The sequence below is a fragment of the Coturnix japonica genome, chromosome 4 (assembly GCF_001577835.2).
Source record: "Coturnix japonica isolate 7356 chromosome 4, Coturnix japonica 2.1, whole genome shotgun sequence".
NCBI classification, from domain to species: Eukaryota; Metazoa; Chordata; class Aves; order Galliformes; family Phasianidae; genus Coturnix; species Coturnix japonica.
The window spans coordinates 27,365,602-27,392,710 of record NC_029519.1 but is presented as its reverse complement, the minus strand read 5'-3'; the positions used below and the strand labels follow the sequence as shown (position 1 = coordinate 27,392,710).

General features: G+C 39.5%; 1 protein-coding gene across 5 annotated transcripts in view; it reads right to left on the bottom strand.

The window, feature by feature from the left end:
* Positions 1-7,583: 7,583 nt before the first annotated feature.
* The window catches only part of SMAD1 (SMAD family member 1), a 51,077-nt gene continuing 31,551 nt past the window's right edge, over positions 7,584-27,109 (bottom strand). For 4 of the 5 annotated variants that reach the window (XM_015861158.2, XM_015861154.2, XM_015861155.2 and 1 more), the window contains 5 exons: positions 20,701-20,958; positions 18,092-18,208; positions 13,900-14,121; positions 11,616-11,872; positions 7,584-10,167 (listed from right to left, as the gene is read on the bottom strand). In XM_015861158.2, coding sequence (XP_015716644.1) covers positions 10,024-10,167; positions 11,616-11,872; positions 13,900-14,121; positions 18,092-18,208; positions 20,701-20,958 — 998 coding nt within the window. In that variant the 3' untranslated portion in view covers positions 7,584-10,023. The remainder of the gene's footprint in view (positions 10,168-11,615; positions 11,873-13,899; positions 14,122-18,091; positions 18,209-20,700; positions 20,959-27,109) is intronic. The other variant, XM_015861159.2, reaches the window with a different exon arrangement.

The following is a 27,109-nucleotide window of genomic DNA, read 5'->3' as shown; positions in this document are numbered from 1 at the left end:
TTCTAGAATAAAACTTTCCATAAGTAATATCAGTAATATAATAAACATAATAAACTCAAATAGGCAATTTCCTCACTGTGTTCCTACAATACGCACAAATACTCCTGCATTACTTAGTGCAGACAGATCGCACAGAAGCTTAGACAGCAGGGAAGCAGCATTTTAGTGAAGGTGATTGCTGAGAAATTTACGGTTGGCCTTTCTGGAAGAAGGCTACAAGTAGAGACCTAATGTTAGCTAACTAACCACATGCTTTCATAATTCATGTGCTCTGTACTGCAAAGACCACATTTTAAAGTCTGACCTGCAAAAGGAAATTGTTAATCTTCTTGTTCTTGATGCTCTACGAAGGAGATGAAGCACATGCATTTTCCATTGAAATAAGAGGGGAAAAAGATTCTTTGCCTCCCTCCTTCCCTTTAATGCCATCATTGAAGGTTCTGTTGTTGTTTTCAAGAGTCATTCTCAAATGTTCGTTGGATAAATATTTCCCCTTTCCTCCTTAAAGACCCTCAGAGGCAGAATCAGTGTAGAGGATTGAAGCACACATCTGCACCTTATTTAAAGAGGAAAAATAAATAAATAAATATCAATTTCAAGACTATTATCTCTCATTTCCTTTAAACTCTCTTCATTCAGCTTTCCAGACAAAAATAAAATGAGACAGTCACTTCAACACATTTGATGAGACAATACAAGCCTAATAAATGAAGTGACGTACACCTCAAGCTTGGCTCTGTTATTAAAAAAGTATTTCCAAATCACTGTACCACATCATCATCCCGGAGAGGTGCAATGGTATATGAGTATAAGCATCTCTAATGCAAAATAACCTCAGCACTGTGTGAAACCGGTACCTATGCAATGACTACACCTGTTAGCAAATTTGCCATGTACTGTAAAGATGGGACTGACCTCCATATTTCAAGTACAGTAATTTCAGATACATTTTATTTTAACATTCAGCACAGTCTGCTCCTACAAACACCACAGACCCACCTCTTTGACTGTTATCCTCAAAATCAAAGTGACTTCAGAGTGTGAACTGCCACACACAACAGAACTGTGATGAGCAAAGTAAATCACTGTTTTCTATTCCTACTTTGATGATGTTCCTAAGGTCTTGTAGGACTTGCCTTCTACAAGAAAAGTAGTGTACAATTTAATTTCCATGTCACTACGTCAACGGTTTACGGGCTGGTTTGGCCTGGTTCTGTGCACTACGTGATGTTATGATGCACAATACTAGTAACCAAAAATCATAAAACCATGACTCACTATTTTTTTTACTTCAGTAGTAAACCAGCAATTCCAGCTTCAGCACATCAGACTTGCAGTCTGGAAGCTACACTTCTCACCAGCAGTATACAGCATACTTTTATTACACGTATATAAAGCAAATGTTTTCCCAGGTATACACTGAATATTTTCTCACAGTACATTGTAGTTTGTATTCTACTTGTATAAACCTGCCCTTTTCCTATGTTCTAGGCAGCTTCATAAAAACTCAGAGGGGAAAACTTTTGGAAGGAAGGAGCAGGAATACAGCAGGAACTTCCCAAGGCATTTGAAAAACAAAACAGACAAAATATACCCATAGATTATATACATGAAAACACAGAAATTGACAGTGCCAACATTTTATATGATGAAAAGGGGGATACTGCTGTATTACATGGTATTCTTCCTGAGGATTTGAGGAAATGAAGCCAGCTATTACATACTAGCCAGCACTATCAAACATGCTGTATTTTATTTATAACAAATATGTATTTAGTAATAATGACGCACTGTCAATTACAGTTCAAGTATGTTAACTTCTGTGTTTTTTGTTTTGTTATTTAAGCTATTTATATAAGAAACTTATTTATTTATAAGAAACTTAGATGATCAAACAAACCTCAGTCTCATTTCTAGTGCTACAGGTCCAGCCCAGTTCCCATGTAAACACTTCTACACATGCAGACTTTTACACACAATTGCTGTCTGTAAAATATTCGTGCCTCAGATCAATTTTAAAGAGAGATTTAAATGTGTAAGGCAACAGCTGGTATCCACACATTCATCGAGCGTGTTTTTCAAGCTTGTGTGGCACTGAAAGGTTACCATATGGAGATGACTAACGGCCTTATTTAGATTAGGTTTTCAGCTACATTCAGTCCCCTGCCAGTGTTGTTTCCTGTTTATGTAATATGCATGTCACATTTTTCAGGCTATGCACAACTGTAAAAATAACAAACTCTGACTGAGCTCCTTGCACATCCTGATATGAGGCCATCGCAATTTCCCATGCAAACTCAGTAAAAGGATGACCAAGGTACAGAGAACAAAGGCATGGCCACACACTCTGCATATGCTTTCATCCACCCAACTACTGGAAGAAAAACCATGCCAGACAACTCAAGCAACACAAAATAAACTACACATATGATGATACTACACACAGGGTGATCAGGACATCCTTTCCCTGTCCTGAGTCCCACTCTACTCTCACATATACAGCAGACTCCTTTTGTAAGTTCAGCTGCAACACTACATGTCCAGTCATCATATTTGAGACCATTCTATCCAACTGAATGGCCATAGAACTGCCACCCACCCACAGCTGCTGGCACAGAAAGGAGCATTTTCTGCACTTTCTCAAGCAACCAGAAGGGGAAAAAAAAAAAAGTTTGCGAACATTTGTCTCCAGCTCCTTGGCCAGTTGCTCCCACTCTGCCTGTCCCTCATCACTCACTCCTTCCACCACATCCTCTCCAGCATAGCTGCAGGATATATGAACACACTACATCTACCACAAGTAGAATATCAGAAACATCATTCTCCTTGTATAACTCTAATCCTAGCAGCTCAGACCATTAAAAAACCAAACTATCACAAGCTTCAATGGACCCTCCACTTTCTGCAATACACACACCTTTTCTGTTCCTGTTGATTGCTCACAATACAGATTACTCCAAGGCTTGTATTAACACTAATGGATCCGACAAGCCATAAAACATGTACCCCTCACTAAAAGATTGCTCTGCAGAATCAGGTTCCTCAAGCAGGAGGCTCCTAGCTCATGGTAACTGTTTATGATGCCACATGTACCTTACCAACACTAAAATCAACATCCAAGCACTTTTCTAGGAAATGTTTTGAAAGTGATCAATTTCTAGAAAGTTTAGTTTTTTTAATATTTTGACTATAAAAACGCAAATAGCTGTTTTCCCTAAATGCAGTGCCATCCAGTTTAAACTGAACTCTAATTCTATATAACTGTCCAAATATTCTTCTTGTGGAAATCATAAATATTTATTGCAATTACACAATTGCTGAAAAACCATGAGGAATACAATGGGCCATAAAACGGACTGGCCACAGCACAAAGAATATATTCAGAGTCAGCACAAAATTAACCATTACCAGCAGGGGTACAAAGGAACCACATATACAGATTAAAACGTCCCCATGAAAGAATTTTGATGAAAGTCCTCTCCTGGCACAATGTATAAATTCATCTCCTGAAAACCTAATTTTTCAAGGCACCAGACTTGAGGTAGCTTCCTTCTGTATTGCTTCAGAAAATGGCATGGAAAAAACCCAGCAGATACAGGCATAAAGCTGCATTTCAGAGGTTTGTTCATAGTCAAAGCCATTGCTCAAGTTATGCTCAAAATGAAGCTATGCTTGGATCCATTTTTTTAATACTGCTGTTTCCAGTTCTATGGCGATTTTGACTTTGGAAGGTTGGTCCACAAGTTTGAAGTAATATCTGATGGGATAGCAGCCATCTTTCAGACTCCACATGAATTTGAAAACGCTCAGGATTACCAATCCCAGAATGATCAAGAAAAGGCAGAAGTGAAAGGCTCAGAGGTGAGACAGAACACCCTCCCTCCAGCCAAGAACCAAGCGCTCTGGGAAAACCGCCTTATTGTAGCATTGCACACACCAAGACTCATTCTCCTTCTTATAACAGGTTAGGCTCAGTAAACTGAAGAAATGAAAAAAAACCAACAACCTAATTCCAAAGATATAAAGGTAGGGAAAGTGACATTGAGGGACAATATTTCTTTACGTGTAGGAATGCATCAATATGTTAGAGGGATATTGCATAAAGAAAGCTGTCCTAATATAAAAATTAGAATATCTTTAAAAAGGCCAGCTGTGTTATTCACCAAGCCTAAACAAGTAGCACGCCCACTTAAACTGAATTCCTTGAGCAAGGAAAGCCTGCTTGCCAGGTGCCCACTTAAATACAATCATAGCTCACTTTATATTTAGCACAGAGTTGAATGTGACAGGTTTTTCACTGCTAAAAGAGACCCTAAGACCTCTCCACAATCTGAAGCACATGAATGAAGATTATAGTTTCTCTTTCAAAAGTTACATAACAGCTGCCTTCTCTACGTTTCACAGATTTGAAGTCTCAAAGGAGCTGGCAGGATTATGAAGAAAAGAGGATGCAGAGTTGTAAACTCATTCCTTCATTACAGAATGAACAAACCAATCACAAACAAACTCTAAAGAAAAAAAAAAAAGAGGACTCTATGCTTGCTAGAATAAGAATTCCTACACTCCTGAGAGACGACTGAAATCCACTTCTGTTTATAAAGTTGGGTGTGATATCACTTTCATGACTTTTCATGACTCTGCATGCATATGACAAATAAACATACAATGAGGATCCACTTACTATTTGTAACTATAATGTGTTTAATCAGACCCAAGTAAAAACGATACCTTTCTTTTCCATTCACAGCAGTAGAGTTGGTCATATTTGCACCCATACTGCAAACCAATTGTATGCCAGCAGCATAATCTCACTGGAGTTACACTTGTATTTACAATAGGCTTGTGTGAATCAGGAGTCTGTTTCTCCACTAAAACTGCTCCTTTATTACCACTCTGTCATACACCCCAATCAAACTGAGCTAAATAAATAAACAGGATAAATAGGAGCCACTTTTTCAGCTACCTCAAATGAACAAAAGAGGGAAATCAGAGCTCTCTTCCTCAGAAGCTCAGAGCATATGAACACAGAGGGACACATTGGTGGCACTCTGACACAGCACACCAGAATGGGCCTGTGGCATCTCAATAACAGACATAGCATCTCAAGAGCCCTGCAGACTCTGGCAACAGAGCCACTCCAGCCAGTTTGCCCACATCTGCTGTCTCAGTGAATCAGAGGCACAGTTTTGTTTGTCCCAGAGGTCTCTTTCTCCCCTCCATGGGGCAGTCTCCCAGGCTGGCAGGCAATACAACAGCTTCATTCTGCGAACTACACAACTTGTTTATTCTGGAGCCCATCTGGAGAGAGATGGCAAGAACAAGCATAGTGCTTATCTTGTGAAGCTGATGGCAACAGTCAGAGAACACTGAATGCAAAACCTGGCCAGCGATTTCAGTCCATTGCAAACCATGTGACACGCAACCATAAAAAGAAGCCAAGTGAATGGTATAACTGTGAAGTCTTGAAAACAATAATTCCAAGCAAAGCAGACACCCAATAGCACTCACCTTCTCTCTCCAAAAGACTTATCATTTGAAATGGAAGGGGCTGAAAAAGCCTCCAAAGCATTCATATCTTTACAGGTACCTTCTAGTGCCTACAGCAATCCATAGTTCTTTACTGGCCTTCAGCAAGCATACTTTACAGGTATGAAAAAAGAACTGACAAAAAGCTATTCACAACCATCTGTCAAGAAAAATAAGTCACAAAATATATAGGAGCTGGGCAGAAGGGCTTAAAGAACAACAAAAAGGCAGTTTATCGAAAAAGGACAACATGACAAGGAGGTGCCTTAGTTTAAACTGTTTAAGTCACAGAATTACAAATATATTTGAAGAAAATGAACTGTGAGATGATGCACGTAAAGAACACACTACTCTACCATGACTGCTGATGGTAGAGTTATGTTGTATCTTTAGGCACAAATCCAGAAAAGGTGATTGCCAGGTCACAGTTATGAATCTCAAGAGCAGAATAAGAGGCTGCAGTGTGCTGAACAGAATGAACCAGGAGCAATTAATAAAACAGATCATTAAAACACAGCTAGTTTCCAACATGCTAATTAAAGGCTTAAAACTCAAGGAGAGAAGTGCATCAAGAAAGGGCCACAACATTTTCAGACATCTCTACGCTGATTTATTGTCTTAAAATGATTATATTCACACAGGAGACTAGGAAAAACTGCAGTTCTGAAAACATCTGTAGTAACAAAATATGTTATTTAGCAAGAGAATGGTTTTACTTAAACTTGTAATGCTGTAATGCTATAATGTGATGGGAAGCATAAAAATAACAGCAAAGTAGCACAATCCTAGGCTGCAGCAGAGAACAAGCCCAAATGCAGCAACTATGGATACAGAAACAAAGGAGAAAAAAAAAAAAGCGTAAAAGCTACTTACCTCTTAAAGGCCTCTGGTAGGCAGGAATCTCCAGCAAGAAATAGCCTTACCTCGACTGGCAGTCCTTACATGAGGTCTGAGAAAGGGGTGGATCCTGGCTCCATCCCTTCTGGTCACTCAGGCACACTGCATGCAGATAAGCTCCCTGGGTTGGCCCTGCCTTCCCACCAGGTGCTCAATCACTGCTTCAAACCATGACTTAGCATTTCCACTACAAAACTAGATGGCAATACCATCTATACAACATTAAAAAAACAGGCCCGTGATTCTGTTATGCAAGATATGTTAATACGTGAATTATTTTTCTCCATCCTCTCTTACAAGTAATAACAACTACCTCTCTTAGCTTCCATCAAGTCTTTTAAAAATTCACCAAAGGCTTTTATACGGTTAAAAAGCCATCCTCGCCTTGGAAGAATTGTTTTCTATCTAGCACTGAAATGCCAGAACATGGCAACTCCACAGAAATATTTATCTCAGCTTCTCACCTTGAAGTAGCCTCTTCCACATTTAACTCACCTGGTTAGAGAGTGGACAGTTCAGGTTCTCTTTGAGGAGAGCCCAGGGAGCTCTCATCTTTCTGTTCTGTGAGAGGCCAGCATAAAAAAGCTTTCCTTTTGTCCTGCATCTTTGCTGACTTTCTAATTCCAGCTATCCAGAATAGAGCAAATCAGTAAGAAAACTTCTCTGAGCTGCTCCAAAAAATGTTCATAACAGCCTCAGGCTAGCAGTTACTTTTAAGGTTGCTGCTGTTCTATCACCTGTTTTTCTGGTAATTAGTCTCAGGTGCTACTCATCAACTTATATAACAAAGTCCAGCTGAGATTTTCTGAGTCATCACATGAAGGTGTACTTTTCTTCTACACTTAATATCTCCTTACCACAAACAAAAAGCTGGATAATATTTAAAGAAAACAATATGTACACTGCAATTCAACTATACCAAAAGCATAGAAAAATTCTAAACAGAATTTCAAAAGACTGGGACCCACAAAAGCATTAAGTTTCTCTACAAATAGTAGCTGATTTCAACCCCCATTTAGGAAAAAGAGAGGAATTACATACATATGGCCAAGTCTGCTAGTATCTCTTGGGAATGAGAAAGGTCCAGCTGATCTGAACTGGTTTGATTGGTTTGGTCCCTCACCTGGCTGCCCAAAACTTAAGAGACAGTAACACTCAAAAACATTTGCAACAGAACTGTCTTTATTTCAAGGCTATTTGAAAGTTTATTATAGTTCTCATGGGATCATCCAAATATGGGGAGGCAGAAACACTTTTATTACTTAAGACCTGTGTGACTGGTGGGTGGTTGTAGCACTTAAAAAGAAAAAAAAAACAAAAACTGCCCAATTTTTGTCAACAGAAGAAGGAAACCTGGTTGGGAACAGCTGAAAGTGAATATAGAAGGGATTGAAGAAAAGATAAAAAAAAAAAAAAAAGCAGAGTGAGCCAACAGGAAACAGTATTATTTCCTTTTTATGATCACCTTTAACTTAAAAGCTTAAGACTTGTGCCTTGATCAGCACTTTAAAAGTCATGTTAATATGAATTTTAAAAAAAATGTTATTAAAGTTGCAAAGACAAAAAACCACACTGCCACTATGGCCTTCACCTCCATCAGGTCTCCAGCAAAACAGCTGGGAGGCAGCAATACCCTCCACAAGGCAAACACACAAGAGATTGTGAAGGCTGATACACAACAGCTGTGTCCAAACACTTTCTCCATGGAACACAGGCATTCAAACAACCTCCACATGATTAAAAAAAAAAATACTGTAAAGGAGGGAAGTATTTATTTTAATGGAGACCTCTAAACACTTCATGGAAGGGGATCAGACCTACTTATTTTAAAACAAGAGAAAAAGAAGGTCACAACTGAAGTCATATCTCACTTGAACTCTTACATTACAAGCATTTCTCACTGAGTTTCTCAGATCTCAGTCAATGTGTAACAGTCCTGACTCAGTCACCCCCACACAGTCTACAGTTTGCTAGATATTTCTGTAAAAGGCAAAACTCTCTGTTCAGATACTGTATGTTGAAAACACAGAAATTTTATGAACTGGAATTTCTGTGTTACTGCATCCATATTAATATATAATTAAGAAGTCTTTCCATCTAGAGAGCTTATTTATCTCCCATGCTAACTTCCGTAGGGTTACTAACCTGTACTAGCCATAAATGTCAGTGTCTCTTCACTTCTAGCTGTTCCTCCTCCAAGATCACATCTTTATCTGGTTTGTCAAAATCTACTAAGAAGTGGACAAGACAAAGTTTTAATCAAATGTAAGCAGTAACAACAGGTTTTATTCAAAACTTCCAGTAAAGAGGAGCCGCTAAGTTTGGAATAAAGGTACTTAAAGTACTACAGCTTACGTGAATATAAAAGATCAAAGAGAAGACAATAAACCAAGCCGTAAAAAAAAAAAAAATTAAAAATATATATATTTTTAAAAGTTTGAAACAGACCCACATGAGGATTCTGAAGCCCTCCAAACAATTAACAGTTTCTAGATTTGGCAAAACAAGATTCTCTTACAAAATTAAAAGCCTATTTCTGTTACATACACTGTATAAAACTGCTCAATAGTTAAAAGAGCACACTGTACAACTTTGTCTTGAAATACATAGAGCTGCAGCCTTCCAACTGCAGGAATTAATCATTTTGTCCTCTTCAGAGGTAAAAAGAATTAACCAGCTGCGCAATTGCTCTGGGAGAAAAAGGAAGAGGCAAAAAAAAAAAAAGTCAGAATTATCAAGGTGAAGCCACTATAAAAATGAAATGCACAGCAAAACTCAGACCTCAGTTTAAACTAACAACCTATGTTTACAATATATTCTACATTTCAGTTGTCACCTTCTCTTCCCACTCCCTCTTCCCCCCATTCAAATACTCCTAATTCCTTTATGGGTCTACGTCTAAAGGATTTCTAAACTTTCAAATACACCATACATACATTTACCAAAAAACATTCCTAACATTCTTACAGCAGTACGGTCAGGACACAGTTTCCAAGATTATGACAAGTTATTGGTATTAAAACTATATGTTAGGTGTTTGGTTTGGTTGTTTTTTGTTTGTATGTCTGTCTTATAAAGAGAAGAATAACCATCAGCTTAAACAAATGATTTTAAAACATACTGCAGAAAGCCTGCTAAAAGCAGGCTTCACCAACATTAGCTCCTAGCCCAAGGGGACAACGTGGGGGAAAAAAGCAGTGAGTGCTGGATGTCATGAAGGAAGAGAATCTCAGAGTGCCAACCATAGGAAACTCCTTTGTGGACTCAGTCCAACAGCTTGTTGTTCTGGCTCAGTAGCCTCCTTTATGGTAAGGCCTGCAAATCAACTTTGCAGTAGAACGTTACTGTGTAAACTAAAATACTTGATACCAACAGTATTATGTCAAAGGGGTTGGTTTTTGTTTTCTTTTTTCATTGCGTTTTGTTGTATTGTTTTCTTCCCCGAATCCAACAGTTGGTCACAAAAGTAAATTATTTTCATGGCTCTTACTCAGCTGTTGTCAGTTCAGGGGGGAAAAATGAAAAAAGTGTGTGTCTGACTCATACGTCCTTCAAGTACACGCAAGGCTCGTTGTTTCCAAAATGCAGGAGCTTGGGACCTTAAGACACTGAAGAAATAGGATTATGAGGAGAGCCCATCTGAGTAAGTACTTTATCCAGCCACTGAAGGGGACCGTGAAGGTGTATCTCTATCCAGCATGGAGTACTCGTTACATCTTGTCGATGATATTCAGCTCCCCAACCCTGGAAACAGAATCATAGGCAGGGAAAATCATCTTACTGATAATAGCAAATACATGAGAAGCACACTTGAATCCATTTCTTTCTTACTGAAATAATCTAGCTTTCATAAGTGATTTTCAGCAGAACAGCATCTGATCACTATCACATTTCAACAAACAAACCCCAAGTTTGAAAAAAAAACAAAACAAAATTTGCAGCAATTGTCATTTTGTGATCTCTTGGAATTGAACTCTAAGTTCTCAAAAGATGTCACTTCTGGCAATACAAGACTTCCCCACACTTCACTGCCAGTTATATCATGTCCAATAAACCCTCTAAAGAAAAAGGTAATCAATTTTTCCATATCAAGATCAAAAACAAGAAAAACTTTGGTAAATAGATCGATGGATTAAAAACCAAGGAAGGTTCCTAATGAAGGAACTGCTCAACTCCCAATAGGTGGCAGCAGCTATAAACACAACACTGCATATGCAGGAGGTCATGCGCATACAATACTGCAGTACAACCATAGAGTGGATTGTTGATGTGGGATGTAGCCCTATTTCAGGGTCCCCTATCCTAACATATCTGAAACATTCTATCCTCTTCCCATCCAAGAGGACATTTCAGCATAATATCAGCTTTGTTTGACTAGCTTCAAAGACGTGACTAGCCTTTTTAAATCAGAACTTATGTCAACACTCATATCCACTTAAAAATCTAGACCTTACATAGAATAGAAAGGTACACGTGTTCACTGAAATAATTACTGTCACACCTAATTTGGGTGCTGCTGCTCAAGACAGACTCCCACAACAGCTATAATGGCTTACAAGCCATGGCATCTCGCATCAAAAATGCCAGCCAAGAACAAGAGCATAAAGTTCAGCTGGAAATCTTTGAGAACATGAGATGGCACAAAACATTGCAGCATCGTTTAAAAGGGCAAATCTGATGCTATGTAATTAATTTGTGGCTCTTACACTTTTAGGCCAAGCAACTGACAACTCAACTAGTCCAAGCTTACTTGTACTGTATCATGCCATATGCCACAAAATTAAGAGCCACCATAATTCCAGACTAAATGTGCAAATAGTTATAGAAATATATATGAACGTATTAAATATAAGTATTCAATTGAATAACTCTATCTAAGAGAAGCAATTTAATGAAATTAGAGTAGTTAACAGATGTGATAGGAATGCTTCAGAAAGTAACTAGAGAGATAGCTAAAGAAACACCTTTTACAGGTCACCTCAGTTTTCAAAGTCTATATCAACAGACACAGGTCTATGGACAACTTCATATTGTTAAGGTACGTCTTACACTTAAAGAACGATATCCATAAATATTTAAATGTAACAGTTATTAACAGGTCAATGGAGGGAGGCAATCAACATTTCAGAATCATAACACCAAGAAAAAATCTGTTTTGCCTACCAAATAGCCCCAAGCAAATGTTCACATACCTTTACAAAACTCATGCGCAGAGTGCACATCTTAGTAAGCTCATACACCGTCTCAAAGCCATGGTTCACAGACTGTGCTAAAAGTTGAGCGAACTCCTGATTATTGAAAATCTTCAAACTGCAGCCACTGGGAATCTTGCACACAGTGGTTGGATGGAAACCATGGTGGTAGTTGCAGTTACGACTTTGCACAAAAATACTGCTGTCACTGAGACATTCAGCATACACTTCCCCACCAACATAATAGAGATGAACACCTGGGAAAAGAATGTTGACATGAGGAGGTTAGATTAATTCACACAGAGCATCTGTTTTTCATGTGTTTCTTCTCTAAGATATGAACATTAATAGTGCATCAGGCCATCTTCTGTCTGTCTTAAAACTCTGTTTTTATTTTTCTATTTCACCAGTAGATTTAAAGGGTGGTTATGCATGTATGCATGCCTAAGTAAGGAGAAAATCAGTAATTGCTGCATTTTAACATGCTGTTCAACAACAACAAACCAGTAAGTACTGCAGTAGTTTTGATGCTGTGTATTAGATGGATTGTTCAGCTAAATTTTCTTTCACTGTATTTACACAAAACAATAATTGGGAATGCAAGAGGAGAGAGTAGAATCCCTATTATACAGACTCTAAATACTAAAATGGCCCTAATCTGGATAATCTGTAAGTCCTGACTGCTGTTTTGGTAAGTTCAATGAGGTTGTTTTCAACACATTTAAATGCTTTCGCTCCAGAAAACTACAAAAAAAAATAACGTGTAGATGCATCTCTGAAATGAGGGCACACACCTACCAACTTGACAGTCCTCACCCCGCCTATTCCTCACTCCCTCACCCACCACTGATGGCAGCAAGCCCCAAAAACACACCCCACCCCCTCATGGGGAACCTCTGGAGATGCGCTGTCTGGATCATTCAATTCGGAAAGTGTTGATAAAGCCAGAACATTTAACTTTAGTGTTTAGAAATAGATTATTTGCTGCTTAAACTTTTCACCTTCCACAATACAACAAGCCAAAGAAGCAGACACGCAATTTAAATATTGAAGTCAGAAAGCCTCGACTGTGCTCTGTCACGTGAGATGTGTGTACGTGTACGGGAACACATAACACCATCTGATCATCAAAACTATTTATGGCTGCCTTCAAGTACGGGATTTACTGCTTCTTAAAGGCCAACAGTTCTACGTCATCATCGACTGTATACATTTACTTGTTCAACAGCTTCCTTGTCTCTTCCGTTCTACTTTCGTATATACACAGTTAAGTGCTTCAGCAGAACTCTGCTTGCAGCTGGGTTACTTTTAAAGGGAAAATGAATGAGGTGTTAAATAAATATCCTCATACTTGGTAAGATGGATGGGGAGGAAAAGAAGGAAGAAGTGTTATGACTTGAGTGGCATAGCACAGGTGTGGTGTACTGCTGAGAGCTGCATGCATCCTCATGTAGAGAAAGGTTTTCCAGACTAAGGGCTAAAATTTGATGACTGAATAGTTCCCTTCAGTTTCAATTCTCTTCTCCTCAGAGAAGGGGGAAAATAATCAATTGGCATTTATCACATTCTCACTGCTTGGGCACGCTCAGCCCCACTGTCTCAGAAAATTTAGTTTACTAATAAGATAAACTCCTAAGAAAGGTGTCTGGCAGAAATAACCCACTGCAGGCATAACATCAGATGTGCATGTAATCAGTGTTACAGGCAAGTCCTCAAAAGAGAGGATGGTATTAATTCAGACATAAAACAAGCTTTTGTCTCCTGCTGGACACTGCCACAGCCGTTAAAGAAAAGAGAAACACAGAACTCCCACTGAAAGAATCACCATCCTCTTTAAAAATGCACTTAAAAAAACCTGTTTTAGGAGGTTGCCCTTCTAAATACATCTCAGCACAGCTCATTTATGTCAGAACTAGAAGGTAGATAAGATTTTGTGCCAAGAACTATCATTTGGATTTCCACATTACCAATAATCAAGACAAATCAAGACATTTCATTTAAAAAAGCCTTAAGCTCTAGCACTAATTAAGATTATGATAGACTTTAGGCAATAAGAATGGCTAGGGATAAAATCTTCCTGCAATTACAGAGCTGGTAGAAAAAATACCAGACTCACAAGACATAGCCAGAAAACTATGTATTTATTAACATTCTAAATAAGCATTTATCCCACATACTGGGAAGAACAGCCTGTTCTTGAAACAAATGGCTCAGACTGTCATGCCTAGTGTGAACAGTCCCAAAGAGACACCCCAAAAAGAATGCAAAAGATTGAAAAATTCACCTTTTCCAATGTGCCTCCTCGTATTCTCAATGGTGGAATTCCGGTTAACATTGGAGAGCAGCCCCAGGCAAAATCTGTTTTTGTTGTTTGAAGGATCAGTGAAGCCATCCACCAGGATGCTGGTGGAAGAGGCGTGGAAGGCCTCCCCAACGCGATTATTCAGCTCATAATAAACAATGGAGCACCAGTGCTTCGGCTCTTCATAAGCAACAGCCTGAACATCTGCAAAGCAACCAGGCAAAGTTACAGTCTGGCAGTGCTGGAATACAGGCCTAAGATCTAAAGATTCATAAACTTGCAGATTTTGGCAGAAGATCACTAAAAGATGATCTGGATAATCAACTGCAGTTAAACGAAGGGTCTTCTCAGATGTTTTTGAACTTTTCATTGCCACAGACACACAATAGAATAACTTCACCTTAACTTTACTTGCACAAGACCCAAAGCAGAAAATACTGGCAATAGTGAAGTGCAAGAAGTTCCCAAGCACAGAGCAAACAATGCCCCAATAACCCTGCTGCCCATTCTACAACACAATATGGCACAGGCCCAGACCGTGGAGAAACACCACAATTGTAGAGCTCAACTTTCATTCCAATCTAGTAAATTAAATCACATTTCAGTATCATTTTGCTCTGTTTTTTTTTTTCCTGTTTTGTTTTTGTCATTTATTTCACAAAATTAGAAGTATCCATTGCTTTTACTGTGAAGCTCTATAACAACAAGGAGAAATAGCACCATGCAACTGCAGAAGAGGCCATTATAACTGTGGGTACCAGCGAGTGTGGAGCTATCTTAAAAACAGAGTCAGCAGATCAGTTGTTTGGCCTTTGGGGCTCATACTAACCTTTCTTCATGCAGTAAAAGAGGCTGATATCTGTCTGCAGAACATGCAAACTACCTGGGATCCAAGGTTGATCAAGGCTGTAACACACAATCCTAACAACTGTGCTGGACTACAGAACAGATGCAATAAAGGCAGATGCTATTAAACATGAGTTATTTTATTCATCAAATGATAGCCAGTACAAATCCTGCAATTGTTCACCAACAGAAGAATTATTTGTGGAGTAAGGATCCCTCAGGACTTGGTTTTCTAGACTACGGTAGCAACAAACTGATCCTCAACTGGTCCTAATCAAAGCTGGGAACTGCAGAGAATGCCACCAGCACATCCACAGTTCACAATTCCTATCTATCAGGCTCTAGGAATGCATGAAAGCCTTGAGCTAACACCTGCGACTCTGCACTGGGGAAAATTTCTTCAAGATACAGAAGGTCTTTACCAAAAGCATTTTCTCATTGGGTGTCCCAACGGCACAGGCTTCTTCAGAAGTCTCCACCCAATATGTATTCTTTGAAGTGTCAAATACAGCTACAAATTATTAAAGTGTCTCCAAATAAAAAGAGGTTAGCAAAGGGATGTGGTTGCTTCATGTGGTTTCTTTCAAATTAAAGAGACTATTTCCCTGCTCAGCCTAGCACAGTTGGACCTGCTGCTGAGATAACAGCTCAGCAGATTAAAGCTCTAACAAGAGGCCAAAGTGCTAAAATGAAAATAAGTTCAGTGTTACAGGGAGGCTTGTTTCTCTGGCCAAAGATTCCTAATCCCAACCCCAAGTCTTCATAGAAGTCAGCCAACAAAGCCCAGCATTCACATTTTCCTTTCTTCACACATTGAGATTTTTCTGATACACAAAAACAAAACTAAAATCCCCTCAAATGAGCATAACGTATCAGATGCAAAAGGTAACAAACAGTAGAAAGCAGGAGAACACATCCTACTTTATTGTGCAAAACCTTGAGTATAATGTCTACATCTGATTAATACCTTGCTTGAAACAGTGCTAAAAAGGAGCCAGTCTTTCCTGATACCCTAGCACGTTCTATCCTCTCACATCATTGTTAAAAAATTAAAAACCATTCATTAATTATTAGTAAGAGATTACTACACTTTAAGCTCATGTGAAGATGCCAGCAATTATCAAAGCTGCAGCTTTACCCCAGTTCTCAAAAGTCAGGAAGAAATCTTGCCAGCTGGCCATTCTTCCAGAATGAATCATATCTCTCTCACACAGATTTCATACTAACTTCCTTGCATTTGCTTTAAGTCATGCAGAGCAGGTGCGCTTAGTCTCTCTATTCCCAGCATGGGCCAACAATGGAAATTACCCAACTTCATTGACAGGATGCAGCTTGTTAAGTCAAAGCTCTTAAGACTAACAAATCACCATGAAAAATATGCCTCTAAAAGCTCGCAACAAAAATGTTGCAGTAGATTTACACTAAAACCTGTTTTCTTTCAATCTGTAGCACTGTTTTTGTGTTGTTTTTTTGTTTTTTTTTTCATGTATTGAAATTACAGTCTGTGTAGAGAGAGACTTTATGAGTGTGTGTAAATGCATACACACATACAAACAACATACACAACAGCATACGAAAGTAAGGGTTCTGACTTGGTTTTGCTTTATTTATTTATTAACTCCATTAACTGAAGAGGCAGAGGTGAGAATCTGCCGTACTTAACTAAGAGGGAGAAAACAGTCAGTATTTTTATTTGGAACAGCTGAGTATTAAGAGAGTGGTCTGTATTCTTCTTCTTGTGTTTTATTAACTCATGTAAGAGAAGAATTAGGTACACATAGATTTTTAAGGAGGATAAACATGCAGAAGTTTGCAGTGAGGCATAAACACTGATAAACGTACTTTGGGCCTTCAGCAGCAGCAAGGACTGTACACACACAGTGTATGGGATCAGAGAATACTGGAAATGCTACACAGATGGGGTTTATCACATGCAAAATTCATTCCACACAGAGTAAATAGGTTACCAGGGAAGCTATCCAAATTGTTTAAAGAGTGCAAATATACTTCCTGAAACTAGACATTAAGCTTAGCAACAAAACAAGCACAAAAATCAAACAATAGTTAAATTGTTTTTATGCTTGTGATCTTCATAATCATTCTGGCACAGCACTGAGCTCACTGCTCTTTCTTGGCACGGTCAGTAACTGTGTAAGACTGTTTGTTCTCTAAAGGGGCTGTTTCTCACAACATGATGGATTCACTAAATCCTTTACCCAGCAGCACAGCAAACTGTAAAGGCTTTAAAAACCAATGTGTTAAAAAGATTTCTACATCACAGCAGATAAAGCAATTGGTTACATTTTTTATTAAATATAGATTTCAAAGTCTGTAGTGCTCTCATCCCAGCAGACAGCTTTGGATTTTGAAACACATGCTGTCATTGCAGGACTCAACGATGGGGGAAAAAAAAAATAAAAAATAATAAATAAAAATAAAAATGGGCTGGTACAACCGAAGAGAAACATCTTTTTAAAAGCTCTTATACAGTTAACATTTCTCCTGGTGATAAGGCAGAATATACACTTCAGGGACTTCAAGGTAAGCACTGAATTTAGAACCACAACACATTGAGAATAGGAAGTCTTACTATATGTACTGACATATGACATGTATTGCCTGGGAAAAATGTCTGTTGGCATTTACATGACAGTATTAGCACGCATTCTCTGACCTCATTTAGAGAGCTACTTGACTGTATCTGCCAACCACAATTCAGTAAATGCTAAATGGAACCAACTGCACTGTTTCAGTCATAGAATCATTTAAGCTAGAAGAAAGCTCTAGTCCAACCATCCTGCTACCACCAGCATTGTATTGCCCACTAAACCACACCTCAAAGTACAACATCTACCCTTTCCTTGAATACCTACAGGGATGGTGACAATAAATCAATGTATAAAAGATAAGGAGATTCCTTTTCCTGCACATGTACCATTTCAGTATTGCGTGCAAAAATGTGCAGCATTCTAATAATTCTCTTTTCTGGGATTATCAGAATTTCCAAATAAAAATATAGAAAATGATCTTGACCACAATGTGTCTGGGCGTCAGAAAGGAATAAAGTCCATGTTTGTTTGTTTGTTTTAATACAAGTACTGTTCTTGTTCTAAATAACTATTTACCTAAAAATAATAAATCTAGAGAGAATTTTTATTTCATGCCTTGCAGCAACAGGGAAGAGAAATTACACAGTTTTGGTTTGTTTCTTTTCTACAGTTAAAGATGCCTACAAACAATATGAGTCCAATATTAAAGCAGCCAAACAGTTGTGAAAGTACTTTACTGTTAAGAAGCAAAGCAGGGGATGAGAAGGAAATGTTTTTACCTCCTCTGTGTATGTCAGGGTGGATTCCGGGTGCCATCATGTTGGTATCCATTGGCTGGGAAGTATCGTGTGTCATCTGATCTTCCGGAGGCAGGTAAGCAGGAGGAGGAGTATCAGCTAAATATAGAAGAGATAGATGAGTCCTTTCTTCTCTTTACAGTATACACATACCCACACACAGCATTTGTCTAGAAATGCTTCCAGTCTGACTCAGCTATAAATTTCCACTTACCAGAAATCTGAGAAAGCAATCATGGACCTTGATTCAGGAAAGCAAAAAAATTACTATGTGTATGAGGCACAAGTACAACAAAAACAAGTCCCTCCCCCTCATCAAACCACGAAAGAAAGCCTAGCTACATCACCTGTCCACATCTTTTACAGGTACAAAATTCCACAGATGTTAGCACATGTAGAGCTCTTAAGAAAAGGTCTGAAGTACATACTGAATGCTGTAATGTGAACTGAATTTGGAGCAGAAAGCCTTCAGTTCCAGCTTTTCTGTTTGCTTGATTCCTTCAGTGAAGCTTGCAAATACTGCTGGTACATCCATGACTGTTGTCACTGTGAGTACTAGCTCCATCTGCATAGTATAAAGTACTGATGAACCCAAATTCTCTAGAAGTAACTTTTGGGTTGGGAATTTATTTGCTGCCACCTCCTACTGGCTGCATTGGCCAGCTCAGCACTGGACAACTAGCACCAAAACCATCTTAATCACTGCAACATACTCACTAACCCACTGTCGCCATGCTGTTTGAAGCACCCCAGGCAGGTACTTGCACTGCTCTTCAGCTGCCTGCTTTGCTTCCTAACAGCTTCCCAGAAGCTGCAAGAAGCTGCCAATGGCACCACCTTCCAGGAAAGCAGAGGGCTCTCCATGTCTCAGCAATCACAGAGGTACATGCAAAAAGAAAAACTCTTGACCAATGCCTACAAGCTTTTGCTGCAAAAGCAGAGGTTTGACTGCCTCTGGTGAGCTCTGTTGCTGCTCATCCCACATTTACTCCCATCACTGATCGTCAGCTACCACCGCAAGTAATCACAGGGTCCCCCAGAATTAACATCAGGAAAAGGCAAGAAAACGATACCACTGATTGCTAAACTGAGAGTTGTATGTCTAAAACTGTCAGGTAGAAGCAAGCAGCAGGGAAAAGACAAAAATGACAACAGGACCACTTTAAAAGCTTAGCAATCTGCAGTGGAGTTTAAAAGCTTTCTGTTTTAATAAGCCTTGGACATTCATGTGCATGCAAGTACAATGTTGGAGATGCACAGATAGGGAAATAAGATTCTAAGGCCATAGGGAACAAATTATTAAGTTTCTGGAAAATGTTTGAGATTTTTGGACAACTGTCTTGATCCTTTTTTAGTATTTTCCAAATAGTCAGCCTCCTCTTGCCCTAACAGAGTAAGATGGACAGCTGTGCAAAACTAAGCATGCAGGACATCAGCATCTTGCCTTTCCTCTGAACCAGTTTCTTCACTGCAGCCTGTGACTTGTCTTTATGGGGATGCAGACAGAACAGACCTCCCAAGATCAAGCAAGCTTCCACAAGACAATGCTCAGGAAGACCTTCATGTTCAAGAAGCCTTTGGAAGAGACCCAACCATACTGGTCATATTTAAAACAGAACAGAATGTAGAAACAACACAGCTGTTTCTGCTGCAACTTTTCACATTTAAAAAAAAACCAGCAACAACAAAAACACCAAATACATCCACTCTTCTTCCTTCCCTCCTGTCTCTGCAAGTTCAGTCATCTTCACACAACTATCAGCAGTAGAAATCTCTAGCTGTTAATTTCACGTAATGGAAAGCACAGTTTCACAAGACAGTCGCTTCTGTTTACACATTCTCTCCCTACAGCCCCCAAAGAAAACACATAAACAGAACATCCATAAACATCTGTATAGAGGCCTTCTCCTAACATTTAGGTCAAGAGATCCCTCATAAGCAGCTTCCGCAGTATTTTAACAACTCTGTGTTGAAATACAAAAATACAATAACAACAGCTTCACAAAATTTTCTACAAACAGTTAAGCAAAAATAAAAAAATTTAAATAATTGCTAATTCTTTGAATTTAGGAATTAAGAAGTCTGAAGATTTATTTTCAGAGCCTTAATTGCATTTCAGTTGATATATATTTGGATTTTAGATTACATCAGTATGTGAAGAAATTTTATCAAGTAGCAGCAGCAGCAGCATGATCCCCTTGAGAAACATCCTTCTGTAGAACTACAGCTCCATGCTGCATTGACCATTACCTCTTTCCTAAGCAAGAATGACCCATAGAATTACTCTTGCGCATTAAGTATGTATGGAACACACTGTCAAACCATCTCCCAAGAATATTCATCATTTGGAATCCCTCACTCTGTCCCAGAAGATTTTACTTGTAACATTTGAACTGTGTTCAAGAGGAAACATATTCAAAGCCTCAATATTATTACAAGAGACCAACCAATTACCAAGTCTTCATTACCTAAAGTTTACTGCTAAACACAAGCACTGGCTGGTAATAAAGTATTACTAAACAAAAATACAAAGACATCTGTTACATTCAACCACATTTTCACTTCTCACAACTCAAAGAAGTTGACCATACCTGGCATCTGAAAAGGGCTTCCTGGGTCTGAGCTGGCTGGAGAATGTGGGTAGGTGCTACTGCTGCTTCCAGGGGAGTTTGGATAGCTGCTGTTTGGCGAATGGGGGAATGGGTGACTGTTGGGTTGCTGAAAAGAGTCTGGGAAAGTAGCGTTGTGTGGCATGTGGGGCTCATTTTGTCCTAAGTTGCGGAACTGAGCCAAGAGGCTGTGCTGAGGGTTGTATTCGCTGTGCCTTGGAACCAGCACTGGAGGTAGAACTGCAAATGGAGAAAGCAAGACAAAGCAACAGCATTAGAGACTCAGTACTGAAGGACTAGGCCATACCTGGAAAAAACATTCTTCATTCCCTAAGGCATAATTTACATCAGTCTTAAAAACATGGTAGTCAAAACCAGGCACACAACTAAGCAAGAACTCTTTTCCTTATATCCAAGTTACTGTATAGCTTGAATTTATAGTGATCGTGCTATGTGGTTTGCCAGACTGGAGCTTGATTTTACAGAGGGCCAAAGAAGATCCAAGGATAAGCAGCAATTCAACATTGCATTTTTTTCCCACCCCAAGAAACGCTGTGAAGTAGCCACAGCATGATCACGACAGGCACCCGGTTCTACTCTACTTGTGAACTTACTAATCATGTAATGGTTTGTCACCTAGAACCTTGTGAATAAGGACAGATATGTTTTGGGTTTTTTTATGAAGACAGTCCTAATGCTACACAGATCTTGAATTGAGCCTGGTCCCAACAGCTGTAGTTATATTTTAACCTAGGCTGCGTTCTTACAGATAAGTATTGAAATGGCTAGTAATGCTACAAGTCAGTTTACAAATGCAATTCAAATGAAGTTATACATTTCAAAAATAATAAAAACAAAAACAACTGAGCAGTCATTAACTTCCAAGTAAATACTACTACAGGATCAGAGAAACACATCGCAAACTGCTGGCCTTCCCAGACTCTCAAGGCCTCCTCAGCAGTGGGAAACAAAGGCCTCTTTAACTGGGAATATGAACATGATACCAGCTACATCAAGATAAAAGAATCAGCTCTTTTTCCAACACTTCATCTTCTATCTTTAAATGCCTCACAGTGAAGTCCAAGCTACTCAAAAGATTAAAAGCTCGTCTTGTTTGAGAGATTTTGTGGGTTACAGAGGAAAGAGGAGAAGAAAGAGCCTATACAGGCAACCTATGCACAAGGAAGTGAAATAAGAAGTGATTGCCCTCCACACCTGCCTACTCCCATTCACTGCCTATTTCTCAGCTGCACAGCCACATAGGACCAGGCAGCCCCCTGTGTGTCTTCAAGGGAGGCTGCCAAAAAGCACAAAGCATCAAAGCAAGCCAGGACACTACAGCCCTTCCCCCCTGAGACTCCTGCCCCCTGTCCTGACCAGGTGGCCACACAGGAGAAAAGCAGGAGCACAGCAGGAGCACATATACAGGAGAAGCCTCCAGAGGCAGAACTGTATCACTCAATTAAGAAAGGTGTTTCTTAACAGTTGCTTTACCATAAGGTGAATTATGAACTGATAGAAAAAAATAAAATAAAGACCAACATCATTTTGATAAACAGGTTCTTCCAACACATTAAGAAACTTATTCTTCCAGCACTTTGCTTACAAAAAAGCATTCAGGATCCTAGTGGAGTGTCCAAGGATCTAAGAGCACCTCGCTATCACTACACCCACAGACCAGGCCTAAAATCTAGGTCCAAATTCAAACAGGATCCCTCCAAATTAAACACTTTCTGTTAAGCTTGATAGTCCTTTTGTAGTGAGGACAAGCAATACTTCAGCTGTCTTGGTCAACATCTGCAGGACTCGTAAATTACAAGTGGAAAAAAAAGTAGCAATGAGATCATGTGTTAAAAAGTATTTTCCCTTTCCTGTCTTTATGGTTCTTCCTTACTTTGCTGAGCATTAAAAACACATCTTTCCTATCTCTTCCTTTCCTGCAGATGAAGGTCAAACCATTAACTTTTCTAAAGTTAATTTGTGCAGAAAGTACATCACTTACCTTTCCCATCCACAGTCTCACATTAAACAATGAGATGCGTGACATCACAGGAAGCTATACAATTTATAGCACTTAAAAGCTGGACAGCAGGATATTTTCTGTATGTTTTCTGTAATTAAAATACAGCAGTGCCGATTTTCCCAAGGTATACATTCATGTTCTCAAAGTTCAGAAGGACTTGAGACAAGAACACATCTCCTCCTCCCAACCGTTCCTACACTTTTCCTCCCACTACTCCTTCAACCTAAGATAATCAAATGCCAACTTCTTCAAATACACACAGAATGGGGAGGATGGGAGGAAGAAAACAACCAATACTGATACTGCCTTAAAAGCCTCAAAAATATCACTGCAGAATTTACTTGAATGCTGCCCCTAATTCACATTCTCCTGCATACAAAATTTAGATGAGGAGAAAAAGCCCCAGAGGCCGCATCAGGTGGGACTGAGTCTACAGCACTGTCATTAGTCTGACCCTGAGACAACTGCTCCCTGCCATAATCCGATCTCCCTGAGGGTCAAGGGTCTTTGGAAGCCTCGACTCTCACACTGGAGTCACTTAGGAGTTAATCTGAACACTGTCCACCCATGAGCAAGGACGTGAGTGAGACTGGGCGGTTCACAAGTAGGAATGGGTGCCAGGAATTCAATGTGTGAAGGGGGATGCATGCTGTTCTTGTTCACCTCACCCTTCTCTCTAAGGCAGCAAGCTCCTTGTCAGGTTGCAGCCCTCAGCCATATGGAATAACAAGTTACCAGGGCTCAGTACAGCAGAGGAGGTCGATCTCCACAGCAGCTGCCAACTTCAGGAAGAGGTATAATTGAAGGGGAGAAAGCATGAGAGAGTTATTCTGTGCTAAGCCAGCACACCTGTTGCTATAAAGTAATGAACTAGGACACATCTTTGTTGTGGGGATCTCTGCAGGACACTACTGTAACAGTTTGCAGAGGGAACTTCTCCCTGTTTTGCTGTCTTTAGTGGAAAACAGTTGCAGAAGTATGAAACTATATATATATTTATTTGTCACTATTTCTATTCAGTTGGATGCATATATTTAAAGGAAAAACACTTAATACACTGTTGTCTTTAAAAGCTACTGAAACAATTGTATCAAACAGCATCTCAAAAAATCTGTAAATTCAACCTTACAAAAATGGTTAAAACCGGTTAATGGAGTAGAACTGCAGGTCATCAGACAGCTCAATTTCTGTGCTTTCTCAAACACCGGATTTAAAGTTTTTAGGGGTTAAGCTGTATCTCAATCTTGCTGCAGACGTGCACCTGGATGCCAGCCCTAAAATATGCCTACTAGTAGCAGCATTGCTACTAAAGGCTGAGGAGGAAGTTAAACCCCGTGGAAGTCAAGCTGGATACATTTGCAAAACTGAAGCAAAGAAGAGATCCTGTATCTGTCAGCAGAGTGAGACAGCCTGGGAATTAGGCAGCTTGTTCTTAACATGCAAATTGCATTCAGAGTTTGCCTGCACCAAACAAGCGGAGCTGTATTAAAGAAATTACAGCTAAAGGGCAATTTCACCCACAGGGCTATTTCATCTAAGAGCCAAGAACGTCAAAAACACAGAATATAGACCAAAGACAACTGGGCTGCTCAGATAAATGTTCCAACCAACCACACCAAGAAAGAAATGCTCTTATGAAAATGTTTACAGTGGCCTTTGAAGAAAGCTACTGATCTCTACTCTTTGTATCTCCATTCTTCAGAAAACTAACAGGTGTGCGACACTCAACATTTTCTTGGTTTTCCTTTTTGTTCTAATTTCACATTCCAGAGATAATGGTTTCAGCAAAGACAGAAAGTCACAGATTTATGATTACAACTTCTTTTTTAAAGCCTCTCTCTTAAAAAATAAACCCTACTCCAAACCAAAGGATCCGCTGTACATTCCAAGTATCTTATTTTTTTCATCCAGATGAATTCTGCTTGTCTTACACAAGCCCAGATGACAGCTGATTTTCCCTCATGGGCTTATTACATGAAGATTTGGGTAGGGATCTTTCTTTTCATGTCTGTAAATTCCAAGAACAAATAATGGAATATTCCAAGGAGCCACACATCAGAAAGCAGGCTCTGATCATCCTTTCCAAAGTAAATTCCATTATTTCTGCTAGCTTTACCAAATAAATAAGTAAAGGATGAGCAACTGCTGCTTCACTTTCAACCACCCTGTCCTTAAAAAACATGACAACTTGGTGGGTATATGTTATGTAGAAGTGCTTGTGCAGCCTTACACCAAAACAGGCCTTATGAAGTCCTCAGGGCACTATCATTAGACTGTGTACTTTAATTTGCAAGCATCATATGGCTTGTTTTCATATGAATTTATGCAAAGCTGCTCATGTTTTATGGGGAAAATAAAACTGCATGCTGAGAAGGAATGAAATCCTCATACAGCAGTTGGCACTATCTGGAGATGGGCATGAAAGCACAAGGCTCACTCAATGCTCTTGATAGGTCCTAAGAGGCAAAGTAAGAAGTCAGAGAACAAAAGAAGAAACACCAAACCAGCACATACACACACACACAAAACCAAATAAATCCTAAAAGCACAGCATCAATGTTAAGCTAACAAATTCCAATGATTCTGAAGACTCCTGCCTCAAAATCCTGCCTTTGAGGCCAGTGCAGCTGAAGCAGGCTGTGGCACACCGGCAAGTAATCACTCCCATGGTGCCAACAGAGCAGGTACCAGCACACACCCAGCTCAGTGCTTACCTCTGCTTGCTGTCTCCAGCATTAAGGAGTCACTGAGACTTGCTGACTGACATGTCTTGCCAAGGTCTTGCTTGTAAACAAAAGAACACCAAGCAGAAAGAAAAGTTTTCATGCCATTAGGTTTTCTTGTGTTGCCTCAAACGGCACCTGGCAAAACTGAATTATTTTTTTTGACCAGAGGACAAGTTCTCACATACAAAGATACTTGCATGGCTACACTCATGATCAAGTTTATTCTTGGTTAAAAATAATTACTGTTGTGGCAAATGCAATTCCCCACAGATCTCGCTACTTTATGCTGTTACAATACCTCCTGGCTGCAGCAGACAGTGCTACAGGCTGCAGAGCACAGCTTTGCTGCTCTCTCTGAAGCAGAGCTGCCAGCCTTTGGGGCTGTTGCTCCAAACCTACATTCTAGTAGCTGCAAAGGAAAAGGCTCAACAATAGCTGTCCAGCAGTCTGTGCTGGGTGACAGACAGACAAACAAACATTCCAGACTTTCTATTCCGGGGGAAAGCTGTGAGCTGCCTTGCTTTCTCAACCCTTTGTTTTATTTTGCAGTTTCTGCAGACCCCACAGCTTGATTTGTCATCTTACATAGTTGCAACTGAAGACTGTGTTTAAAAACAGAAGGGAAAAAAGAAAAAAAAGAGAAAAAAAAAAAAAAAAAAGCACAGTTATTGCTTCGCTGACTTTACTTTTACATCAGACATCTGGTCTAAATGCATTTGGCAAGTAACATTAGTACATTTCCTGTATTACAATATCCAGTTAACATTAGATTTTACTTGCGGATGCTCTGATAAGCTAACGTTTTGATTAAACTGACATTTGTCAAGGCCAATTTCAGAATTTAGTACTAATCATATGCACATTAGCGAGGGAGTTCTTGTAAGCTGATTTGAGGGGAGAAGCACTCCTGATACAGGAGCAAGTACAGGAGAAAGTTACAGTGTGATAGCGTGCATTAAGTTAGACATTTACACAGACCAGAGTTCAAATTACCTGGATGAAAACCATAGTTACCATCCTACTGAATAGGTTCAAGTATGGAAGTCAGCTCTTCTAAGCCAGAAGAAACATCTGAATCTCATTAATTAAGAAACAAACCAACATCCTTCTTGACAACTTCTGTCCCTTTACTGCAGCTCTCCTTCCCAAGGCTGGACAAAGGACAAACAGTTTGTGCCATCCCCCACCCTCCTGTCTCCCTGTTTCAGTTCTGGTGGGGAATTCTAATAATTATTATAAATAATAATTCAGCAAAACTGAAATGTGCAAAGTCTCACACTCCCTGCCAAACGAGCTGACAGTTGTTTACTATTTCGGGGAACCATCTTCTAATTGTACCCACCTGTTGTCGCACGCTATTTTTAAAGTTACGCCCAACAGCAGGGTTATGCAGCAATAAGGCAAAACTTCCCAGCGATGCCACCCCCTCCTCACACACCCCTGAGCCTCCAGAGGTACACAAACCGTGCTACGGGAATAAAGGGTGAATTTCTGTAAACTGCTTCTGTAAATTAGTTTAGTAAACTGGATCTCCTTTTTCTGTTTCAAATCAGCTGCTGACCTGTTTCTCTAGTATTTTCCTTTTTCAACCCCTCTCCTCTGTTTTCCTCCTTCCACTGCACTCGCTTCTCCTTCTCCAGTC